The sequence below is a fragment of the Eucalyptus grandis genome, chromosome 2, assembly GCF_016545825.1.
Source record: "Eucalyptus grandis isolate ANBG69807.140 chromosome 2, ASM1654582v1, whole genome shotgun sequence".
Lineage (NCBI taxonomy): Eukaryota > Viridiplantae > Streptophyta > Magnoliopsida > Myrtales > Myrtaceae > Eucalyptus > Eucalyptus grandis.
Genome location: NC_052613.1, coordinates 9,892,955 through 9,905,192, shown reverse-complemented (window position 1 = coordinate 9,905,192; position 12,238 = coordinate 9,892,955). Strand labels below are relative to the sequence as shown.

Genomic DNA, 12,238 nt, shown 5'->3' with positions numbered 1-12,238 from the left:
TTTCAAAGCAAAGCATAATCAATGCTTGAAAAAAAAGTAAAATCGAAATTATAAAGTTGAAGATATCAAGGTTTTCGCAAAATCAAAACTTTTAGAAGGGAAACAAAAGAACGAAATCATATCATCTTCTTGGTAGGTCTTGGATTAATACCCCGACTAGTAAGTTTACGTATCGTAACCGGCATGAGAGATAGTCCATATCATTGTCCCTCGTATTGCATCATAAGTTTTGTCCTTTTTTCCCCATTATTACGCTTTACTCTAGCAAAAATCATGTCACAATACGTTCTCAATCAATTTCGCCGTGGGGGAGGGGGCGGTTTTGGAGAGAGAATAATGTGAAGACAGGTCAATCAAATTCTAGATGCACACGCGTTCAATCTGATAATTTGGCTTTCGAAAGTTCGAAGACATGACCATTTGATGGCGAACCAAAGCTGGTCAGACCCCTTGCTCTCACCTCGGAAGGAAGAAAACCTACGACTCGGAAGTGAACGGGCGGCACGTGAAGAAAGCTACGTCTTCATCTTCATCCGTTTTCGTCAACGGTGGCGACGCGGGCTTTACAATTTCCGTTGCATTTCTTGTCATGCTTTGACTAACTCGTATTGTCGTTGATTTTCCAGTTCATCGCCTAACTTTTCTTTTGTCGGCTCTCCATAGTCAAATCGTATCCCCTTCGAATCTCTCTAGGGAAAAATCAATGTCGGTGTTATTCGAATTCAAAATGTGTCAAGGCTCTGTAATTCAGCATAGTGTCACGGTAGTTAATGAAATTTGGAAGATACAAGAAAGTAGGCGTAAGAGCATGGACCCAAACAAGTCAAATCCAAAAGCGTTTATTGAGTTTTAGACTCAGGTGGCATTGTCGTGTCTAGGTCCATTTGCTGGAAGATGATCCAAATCTAGGGTTTTGAAGTTTTCTCGGTCAAAAAATAAAATAAAATTTCTCAGTAACTTCGAATCGCGTGCAAGACAACAAAGTCTGCTTAGACGCAATGATTCAAGCGAAGTGGCATTATGAGAGGCACAAGAATTCACACGATCATACGGTCCTAGGGTTTATGAGTTAGCTCGTGGAAACTACTTCTTCCTGAAAATCAGCAAGTTCTAAAAGTGAGCAGATGGTGTCATGTGAAATTGCCGTGACAAGCGATCGAGAAAGGGACCTTTTGCTAATTTTCTTTTTCCTTTCTTATGATGGCCTTTTCTTGATTTGCCTGAGATGGGTATTGGTCACTAACATGAATGTGACCTATCGACTTAGTGCTTTCTCCTGTCGAGAAAAGTACACTCAATTGCTATCTAGCAACAAAAATACACATATCTATTTAATTTTTGAAATTTGAGTTAGTGTCACCAATGATTCATGTAATTCCACTAAAAAATGCAAGGAAAAGTTCCTCGTGAGTCAACCAATTGACGGGTATGCAAGCCTGTTATTAGATTCTTTTGATGCTGGATAGCGGTAGCTAAAAAATCAAAGTCATCCCTCTATTTTTTTTACCTATTTAAAAGCGTCTTTCTACCTTTTAAAATGTTCAACCATTAGTCATTTCATTATACTCTTCCTATTGTTGGTCAGTTTTTGCTTCTTATATGATCGTCGAATTACTCAAGTAGACCATTAGAGTATGCGTGTCATGTTATGATATGCTCAAAATTTTTATACGGCACAACATAAGTGGCAAAATCATCAACACATAAACCAACGTTAAATCACCCCCATTGAAACCCTCCTAACTGTTGATCCTAACCTTCCCTACCACCGGGCATCATCCTTGCAAGCCTTGGAACACCTCACCATCGTCAATAATGCCGCTCACTTTCGACTTGCTTGGATATGGTGGCCGTGGCCATGAACACAACGAGCTTGAGCAATCATGGATGCCTTGAACTCAAGCAGTTAGAGACAACCGGCGATGGTTACACTTTTCTTTACTCTAATCGAAAATTTCTTTTAGCCTATCCGAATTTATTCCTTTCATATACAACCTCAAACTTTTCACCCGAACGGAAAGTGATATGGGATTGAAATTACCCCAGATCAAAGACTAACGATGCCCAAACATTGTAGAGTATATTTAACCCTCAGTACAATATATCTCCTCCCATGATAAAGACTGATAAGTTCTCGTTGACTTGCAATTAAATTAGGAGGAGGAACAACTCTACGAATACAAAGGAGACGCGGATATGAACTGTTGATTTTGGAAATTATTTAGTATTGTCAAGTGGTGGCAAGCTCCTAATATAAACAGTATCTAATGAGGCAGGTTGAGTCTCGAGTCTATGTTCCACCTTCACTACTTAGCCTCGACGGAGAGACCAGTTTTCTGGCCAATGATTACCATATGTGATAAAATATCAAATTAATATTATCTGAATTAGTTAGATTGATATGTTCTTGGACCATGTTGAAATTAGATATTATCTAACTTTTCACATCACGTGGTTCACCAAATTTCCATTGACAAACCCAATAGCTATCACGGCTGCGGCGATAGTCATTTGTCTTCTTGTTGTTAATTATTGATGTATTTTAATCCCAAATTTAAAGCAAAAGATTCACTTTCAAAGGTTTTGTATTTGCACAAAAAATATGAGCATTCAAAATCATGTCGAGTTGCTACCATATTCTACCCATGGGAGCATTTTCAAGCCTGGTGGAAAATCCAAATATGAAAATCATCAAAGTGATATGGAAAAGCCAAAGCAAACGATCTCTACTCTTTTTTAATTATTCCTGCCATCAAAAGCACCCGGCAAGGGCATCAGCTATCTGATACAAAGCAAGGAAGGCATCGCCTGAAAATGAGCAGAGAGTGATTATCGGTAAGCGTGTAATTAACCAGAAAAGAAGCGAAGCTTATTGGTGCTTTTCTTTTTGTCTTTTTTTAGAGAGCTGATTAAGAAAAAAATTAAATAAATAAATAGCTAAAGCTTATTAAAAATGCTTTTTTGACTTTTCTTTCTTTGTTACCACAATTCCCGTGCCCTACTCTCTCTCTCTCTCTCTCTCTCTCTCTGTAGTGCCTTCGTCCACTAGAAATGTTGTCTTTAGAGCCTTTTTATTTGGTGGACCTTTGTTTCATCTTATGTTATAATAAACAAATACGATTGATTATTATTTTTAAAAAGTAAGAGAACTTTTACAATTGTACCTAACGTGGCAATAATGTCACAGACTTTAGGGTAACTTGAAGCAAAAAACACACTGAATACATTTGTCGGTAGTTGTTGCTCACGGTGTCAGGAAAATTAATGTTTATAAAACATTTTCTCAAAATAGTCACTTATATTGCTTATAAAGTAAATTAACACAGAATATTTTCATCCTTAACGAAAAATTTTATGTGTAGATTGTTATTGATGATAAAAATATATTCAGTTGTTTAATTATCCTAAACGATAAAAATAATTATTTTTGACAAATATCTTCCAAAATGATGTAAAGCACTTTTTTTTCCTCCAAAATTTTCGGTAAGCATGTTGTTTGACCTTCGTAGTTCATAATTGTGAAATTTGATAGATGATAGGAGATAAGGACACTGCTTAATAATACTTGCAGATGAGGCACCCTTAAGTCACCTTCTTATGACATCGGGTGTGCAGAAACTTTAATCGCAAGATAAGGATAATAAAGGTTTTAAAAAACGAGATAGATAAGTTTACATGAAATTTCACAAATTATAATATATATTTGTCAAAAAAAAAATGCACTAAGCATCAAGCGATTAAAAAGGGCGGTGAAATGCATTCGCGGGTCCTCCATGGCTCCTCGTTGTTTGTGGTGTCTAATCACCCATCCATTTTAAAATGTACAAAGAAGATACTTAGCAATCCATGATTATGTTTAGGACACGGCCTGCACTGCCCCAAAAAAGCTTGGTTTTGTCCATATGGACAAAATCATGTAACTGTTGCATCTTTCGACATGATTGAGCTTTCACTCGCTTGACAACAGCTTGTGCATGCTCATCAAGATTTCCCCACTGCTCTCATTCCTTCACTTTTCCTTTCCTCAATTGTCCATGCGCCTTTAAAGAAAACCCTTTTGGCACCCTAGATTTTGCTAATTTTTACACTTTATATGTATATGTATGTATATACATAAAATTGGAGGAAAAAAAAAAAAGGAAAGGGAAAAGAAGAGCTACCCCATTTCTTTAATGAACTCAAGTGCGGCTCAAGTGATCAAGAAGTCTCCACTAGCTAATAGAAGTTTGGTAGGTGAGCTCAACCAACAAGCAAGAATATACACTTCAATTATTGATGGACACTGATGTATTGTTGTCCTTTAAACCCTAGAATACCCAATAACCTTGCTCACCTGTAGTTTTCCACTTGCAAGTTTGACCTAGCATTACTAAATTTATCTAACTGCTGACATGCGATGGGCAAGTCTACTCACTATATATATGAATTGTGTGTATCACCCGCTTATTTTTTAAGCAAAAGATGGCCAATCTTGGTGTTTCTTTATACCTCATGACACTTCATGGTTGCTTAGTCTAGATAAAGATGGCTGCACAATGATATATTTGTTTATCTCCATGAATCAAGTTAGGCATCAGGTAATATCTACGTATGTTTTACTTATCTTTAATGACTGAGTAGTGTGTATTTTATGTAAGATCGACATCCAGCCATTGTGATTAGGTCACTTAATACACTACGCCATGCCCTTTAGCTAAAAAAAAGTGTGTGATGCTAGGGCGAGAATGTTGACGGAGATCAATATATTAATGGGCCTACATAGGAGGAGAAGCCCGCGATTGTGAATCTCAAAAGGCTCCTCTTTAGCCGGAAAAGAGAAACACACAAAAGAGAAGACAGAAAGACAAATGGAACACTCTTTTTGGCCATTTAGGGGTTGTTTGGCAACTTGCAAAATAGTGTTTGTTTATGTTCTTTTGTTTCTAAAAGTAGATTTGGAATAAAAATGTGCTTGGTAAAATTTGTGTTCCTGGAAATAAATTTATATCTTTTTGTTCCTGGAAATAGATTTGGAACATAATCGAGAAGTAAAAAAAAGTTGATTTTTTTGTTCTTGAGTACAATTCTAGAATCAAACAATTATTTTCTCTATTTTCTTTTCTTTTTTCTTGTTCTTCTTCCCTCTTTCTTCTTCTTCAACTGCTGCCATCTACGATCTTTGCCGCCCGTCCATTGCCGGCGCCCATTCCGCTAGTTCTTTGCAACCTAGGTTTGGCGTGCTTGTCGAAGGCTCGCTAAGCTAGGGTAAAGTCCGGCGAGCTTGCGAGGCCTCCCCAACCACCGACAAGGCTTGGCCTCACCATGGCTAGGAGGCTCAACCTCGCTAGGGCACCGCAAGGTTGAGCCTCACTAATGGTGGCGAGCTCGATCTTGCGATTTGGGTAAGGCCGCTCGCCGATCCAAGGCTCGGCCGAGCCTCACCCAGTATTTCGGGAGGCTTGGTCGACGAGGCATGGTCTCACCGAGGGTCGGCGACCTCACCCTCGATGAGGCTCCGGTGAGGTCGCCGGCCACCTTGAAGAAGAAGAAGGGGAGAAAGAAAGGAAAAAAAGTAAAAAGTAAAAAAATAATAAAATTATCTAAAATTAAAAAAAAATGATTTGATTTCTTTCTATTCTAAAATATATATTTGCTATATATAAAAATACATATTTAATTTTGTACTTTAATTTATTATTTAGTATTTATATTTATTACATATTTTAGGTATATTAGTATAGTTTATACTATAGTTTATTATTTACTATTTAATAAAAAAATGATTAGTTAATATTTTTATTATTTAGTATAAATATAATTAATCATTATAATTTCTATGATTTGATAGAATTTTAGAATAGAATAGAATTCTAAATTCGAATTCTTTTGAAATTGAAAATATAATATGATTTCTTCACACATAAAGACAATTATATTGATGAGTGGTCCATGAAAGTTCAATATCAAATTTACACTCATCTAAAAGGTAATTAAAAAAGAATTGGAATAGAAATTTTATGCAGTTACCAAACGTATTTTTGTTTTATTTTTATTCTAGAATCAAGAAATTTATGCAGTTATCAAACGCATTCTTTTGCTTATAAATTGTTCTTAGGAATATAATAAAATAGAATAATTTCTTATCAGAAATTGTTCCTGTGAACAAAATGATTATCAAACGCATTCTTAATTTCTCAAATTATTGCGTATCACCTATCAATGAGGCTTAAATGTTTTTTATATATATGCGGCCTCTCTTTGACCTACTTTGTTAAAGCATGCCGCGTCGCTTTTCATAATCTCAAACAAATCAAAAGCACTAACATGAGAAGAAAAAGAGCCGAAACAGGCCCAGTGACAATTTTGGCCCAAATGATAGGCTCAGAACCAGAAATTGGGCCGAGATAAAACCTTCCCCAAAATTTGAGAAAAAAGCCCAAAAATCCAAACTTGGGCCAAAAAGCCCACGATGCAATCATCAACGAACTAATTGGTAATTCCTTGCAGTTATAAACCCTAGCCTTAAACCCTGGAATCTTGATTCTTGATCTTGCCTTGAACCCTGAACTGGAGAGAAGCCATGAGCCGGAATCTGCTCAGGAGCTTCTCTCTCCGTTGCCAATGGAATCGACCCATCATTTCCTTTCCATCCTCAGTTATCAATAGGGTCAGATTTTATTCCCACGACGAGCAGAACAAGACCCAAGATCAGGAGCTCGATGCTTCCCATGATGCCGATGATGTCGGCAGAGAAGGTTAGGGATGGAGAGACGTGCGGTTATTTTTCATCTCTTGCTCTTTCTTGATTGAAATTGCTCTCTTGGCGATCGTGCAAGTGAAAATGTGGTCTTTTCAGTGCTTTTGAGCTTGATACAGTGGCAATTGCCACGAGATATGATTGTCAATCACCGTTTTGTTTCACGTTTCTTTTTCAGTTTTCCGTGTACTTTTCTGGGGCTTGCTTTGTCCTTCCAAATTGATATATCGGTTGGGTGATCAGCTGGTGTTACATTTTGACATAAGAAAAGGACTTGAATTGTATGTGCTTTGTTTTGTTTGGATGGTCGTGAAATTTAGGTGATTTTTTTTTTTTTTGGGGGGGACAAATAGGTGATTGCTTTGTGATGTAGATTTTGACTTACGTTCAAAGTGAATTCTCACTTCCTTCCAGAACTGAAGACGAGGATCTTGAAATTTTACGATGATGGCAACATGGAAGCGATTCCATCAATTCTTGAGGAAATTTTGAAGCGGAAATTGGCCGGAAAAAATGACGAGAGCTTACTTGATCAACTTCCTTCTAACGTTAGACGTGAAGATCTTGAAGGCGGTGAAGACAGTGATTGAGAGATTGGTAATCTGTTCGTTACAAGGTCATATGACTGTCGATTAGGAATAGATAAGGTTGATATATAGATAGGACTCTAGATCTGTTATCCTGCGCTTCTGGTGTGGACAATTTGTTGTTTTGTTTGGAGTAATGTAATTTACTTGTGTGGGAATCTTTCCTGTTTCGAGCATCAGATGTAAATTTGTGAATGATAAAGATATTTGCTTCAAGTGGAATTTATTTTAAATTATTCCATTTTCTTACCTTCTGAGCTTTTACATGGTTGAACTGGTACAAGATTGCAAAGGGTCTATTCTGATTTTCGTAAAAATGAAATAGGTAGAGACCGACAAGTCCATTCTGATGTGATTTTTGCTACAGTGAAACAGTCAGAATGAAGCAAAACCTCATTAACTAATGAATTACATCTACGGCCTTTTCTCTATCCATAGATTCAGTTGACGATGCAGTCGGATGCTCACTGAAGCTAAGGTTCTGTGCATGCTTCTTTCATTTATTTTTTACACATTTTATTTGCTTGTGTTGAAAGAATTAAGATGTCCTGAGCTGACAAAATGAACTACCTTCTCTTGTCTTGCTATTCACTAGAGTAGTTTTCGTACTGACTGAAGGAATATATAGCATATTAGGGGAATCATTGCACTGCCTCTAGGTTTAAGAATACAGCATCTGAAGGGTGTGTGGAAGTTACTTTCTCTGGTACTAAGTTGACAAAGAAGGGCCAAAAGGGGTTCAGAAAAAGTGACAGGAATTGAATAATTTGGACGGTGTTTGATAAGGTGTAAACTAGCAAAAAGTATAAAAAGTGGCAGAGAAGGAAGAATCAGGTTCTCCTTCTAAAAGAAAGAGCTTACGTACGTTCTCTGATAAGAAAATTCCTTAGGCAATGTCCATACTCTCTTGATATAGTGGTATCTGGTTTCGAGGTCAATAGCATGTAATTAAATCCAATTCCTCATAGCGGAAATGGCAAGGAAGCCGCCTGCCTCCTGCTCTGATTTAACTTCAAAGGAGAAGACTTTCGGATGCTGCTACAATGCTACAGAATGCATGTGTTCCTGTTGCTTGTTGTACATTACATGCCCACTCACCATTTTGTTGCGCACTATCAGGGCACCTTGCAGGGTTGGCCTGTATGCTTTGAAGAAAGTGAGGCAGCAGATGTGTTGCGGGGCAAAGAAGAAAGTTTATGCAGCTTATTCTACATTCTCAGATACTGATTCTGATAGCAAGCAATTTAAATTGTGGAGACGGTCTGATTGCTTTGCAAGTTTGTAAGGACAGAATCAGTTGTGTAGACTGTCTTGATAATGATCAATTTGGAATAAGTTTGTTTTGGAGTAGGATGACATTTCTTGCATTTAGATCATGTCTGTTACCCAGTATTATTCTTCTTTGCTACACACACAAGGCTATAGTTCCTTAGTTCGCTCGGGAGTCTATGGACTAATGATCAACCATCTCTTGTTATGTGAGATAGGAAAAAACATTCTGGTCGGTGCACTGGTCTTGTTTCTAATCATCTTTTCCGGAGAAATTTGTAGTCTGTCTGATTCACTTTTTTTTTAACTCGGAATCCTTCTTGCTGGATCATGGGTCTTTGTTCTACTGTCATGGATTTTGAAGAATCTGCTGATGTCTTGATATTGCTTTGGGTGGACTGTTCTTGGTTTCCTTTTAGTCCCCGGTTCATCAGTAACAGCACAGGGGAGCAATTAAACCTAAGTAATGAAAGTGTTATGTTGCTTTGTTTTATGCATAATCAAGGCCACTTACTGAGCAACACCTGCCACCTATATGATTTTTGGGAAAAGTACTGCAGAGTCTCAGTCTACGAATATTATGGTGCATGCTAGGCAATTAATCTCACGTGATTAGTGGTTATGATGGTACTGATCTACATAGACATGGTATTCTCCGTAGACTCACTCTTGTAATAACTACCGTGGTTTTTCGCCATCAAAAAGTTATTCATTGCTTCTTTAGCACACAACATGTATCCGTTGGATTATGAAATCATTCTCGGCGTTTTCTTTGCCAAAAATGGATGTGGGGAGTCCTTTAAGGAGGTTCTCATGGCCCATTCTCTTCAAGTAAGAGTCTACCATCTAATGGTGAGATATCGTCGGTATCATCTGCATCACTATCATATTATTTAATCGATTTGAGTTTAAAAATCGCAGTCCATGAAATACTTGATTAATCTCATGACTCGGAAGAAAACATTAATACTAATGAGAATATTTTTAGGGTTGCACATCGTGTGTTTGAATTTGATTTTGTGCTATAATTTTGACATAATGTCGAATTAATAGCATGCCAACCACACTAGTAGATTCTTTATAGTCAAACATGCAGATTTTGGCTCAACAAAAGGAAATTATAGCCACAAACACGCTGGTTGGACAATAACATCTGAATACCCTTACAGGAGCTTTCTTGGAAAACTTCAGCAAGCTTAGAGGTGCAAAAAGTAGACGAGAAGAAAATCATGAAGAAAAATTGACGCAACTAGTTAAACTTAATCATATGCAAAGCTGCCTCTTTCTCTGGCCACGGTAGCCATATTTCAAATAGCAGCTCATCAATATTACAATTGATAAAGTGGATCTAGTTTAACTCTTGGATTTTCTCTGATGTGAAAATAGAATGGTGTAGGTTCTTGCCACATCTCAGATTCATGAGAAGTCAGTGAGAAGTAGAAACCACCTACAGCAACATCAAGCACCACAAGCGCCGCCACAGGCAGCACCGCAACCAGCGGCACATCCAGCACCATAGAAGCCAGAGTCGTCAGCCGAAGCTGCTCTGGTCTTGGAGGAGGGAGACGCACCCTCTGCACAAGACAAGAGAATGGCCGATATTAGAGAGAGAGCAAGCAAGGCTGCCCACAACAGTAACAGGCATTCACTAACTCCAACACCACCGATCATCCCATCGTTCTGCTCCTTCCACTTCCTCCACATCATATCACTGTTCTTGTGGGTCTATGAGGGAGAGAGGGAGAGCGAGATATTGTGTTTCTTCTGGGGTTGCTTTGTGTCGTTGAGCATTCATGCCCAATGCCCTAATGGCTATATAAGTTGGCGCTTCTTGGTGGGGGTGTGTGTAAGCAGGTGTGTGTAAGCATCATTTCTAGTGAGGTCACCCACTCATATAGATCTAGGTCCTCTCTCCCTCTACAAGGACAAGGGCTTTACCGACCGACCCAGGATTTCGATGGAAGGGACAAAACTTTGAACTAATGAAGCTTTAATTGCTATTTACTTTGCAAAATATCCTTTCATCATGAGGGTTTTTTTTTGTATGCATAATCGTTCCTAAAGTAAAACGACACCAAGATTAAGCTTTCTGCATGTTGCTGGCTTGAGAGTTGGCAGAAAAAGACCATCACACAGTGGACATGAAGGATAGTGGAGTCAAGTCAGTGAGGCACTTCCATTTATTTAGTCTCTTTGCAGGTGTGTGTGAGGATGTGTTCATGTACATCTACAATTTCTAGAATTTGGCTATGCACACACTCCCGTTCCTTTCCTGTTCTAGGGGAGAGAAATCGGTAGTGTGATTAGTAGCAGCTAGCAAATCCTCACTTTGGCGTCTGAGTATAAAATAAGTGCGACTAGCACTACCTAAGACGACCAAAAGAAAAGTGAAATATAAACATGATTCCATAATCCACTAGGGTTGGATTCCTCTTGGATTGGTGTGCTTTGAGCCTCTGTGTTTAGCTTTGGCAATTTAATATTTTCTTGGGAAATCACACAAATGATCTTTGAACTTTATCTTAATTTGTAATATGATCTATGGACTTTTACTCTGTTTAACGTGATTTGTGAATTTTAACTTAATGTACAATGTTGTCCATGAACTTTTAATTTATCAATGTAAATCATAAACTTTTAGTAAATATTCAATCTAGTTCATAGAATATTATATCCCTAGATTTAATCTAGTCCCTAGATTATCTAGTTCATGAATTAAATTGAATATGTACCAAAAGGTTGGAGATCACATTGAATAAATAACAAATTTAGGGATGATACTGCATCATTGAACTAAATTCAAGAACTATTTTGAATAAATTAAAATTTTAAGAATCATATTGTATATTGAGTTAAAATTTATGGACCATTAATATAATTTTTCTTATTTTCTTCGGTGACCTCTCGTTACCCTCGATCTGTCATGTAGGTCTAGATGATTTCTTTAGATACTATCTATAAGAAGAAAAGGCCACATGTCCTTAAAGCTTTTGTTGTCGTCAACCCCAACATTCCGATCAACAATGGGCACGGATTTTTTTTTTTTGCTAGGTTTTGAGCAAAAAACAACAATGGGCATTTTAGTAATGAGTAATTATGACACCTTTTATTTTTTTTAACTTGACTCTGACCTGGGGAGGTTAGAACTAGTCCAATTCAATCCGCTTCTTAGTGCTCGAACTGAATCTCGTTTTTAATTGCAATTATTTGTTTGTAGTGGATTCTTTTGAGGAATGGTTACTCGACAGAAAGGGTTAATCAAGTTGATGATGGGATAGGGACTTCACTTGAAAAAACGTGAGATCAACTTGCTTTGGCCCAAACAAAAACACAAAACAAGGAAAAAATGAAAAATAAAAATAAAAATAAAGGATGAGCACTTAAGTTCAAGCCAAATTAGAAAAGCACAAGTGCAACAAAAGGGAAAATAGGACTATTTTTTGGTTTTTCAAAATGATTTCTAATTTCTTATGCATTGCCTGAATACCGTAGTCTAGGCGAACTTTCCTTTAGCCTAAATAACTTTTATGCAAGCTTATAAGATGTCCCCATGCAACCAACCAATTGGTTGGTGTGAAGAGTTGCCACACTCAAGACATGGGCCAAATAAAGCTTAGACATCTACCTATTTCTGTAAATACAACTC

The 12,238-nt window shown here is 37.5% G+C and overlaps 1 protein-coding gene across 1 annotated transcript; it reads left to right on the top strand.

The window, feature by feature from the left end:
• The first annotated feature begins 6,513 nt into the window (after positions 1 to 6,513).
• On the top strand, positions 6,514 to 7,562 carry LOC104421878. Its single transcript, XM_010034022.3, has 2 exons — positions 6,514 to 6,734; positions 7,151 to 7,562. The coding sequence occupies exons 1-2, from the start codon at positions 6,560 to 6,562 to the stop codon at positions 7,324 to 7,326; spliced, it is 351 nt and encodes a 116-aa protein (XP_010032324.2). The 5' UTR covers positions 6,514 to 6,559; the 3' UTR covers positions 7,327 to 7,562.
• The last annotated feature ends 4,676 nt before the right edge of the window (positions 7,563 to 12,238 follow it).

What these genes read in the sequence shown, in the direction of transcription:
- LOC104421878 (XM_010034022.3), top strand. Translation starts at nt 6,560, where the DNA reads ATGAGCCGGAATCTGCTCAGGAGCTTCTCTCTCCGTTGCCAATGGAAT. An exon ending in CGATGATGTCGGCAGAGAAG is followed by an intron (nt 6,735 to 7,150) that starts GTTAGGGATGGA and finishes ACTTCCTTCCAG; the next exon opens with AACTGAAGACGAGGATCTTG.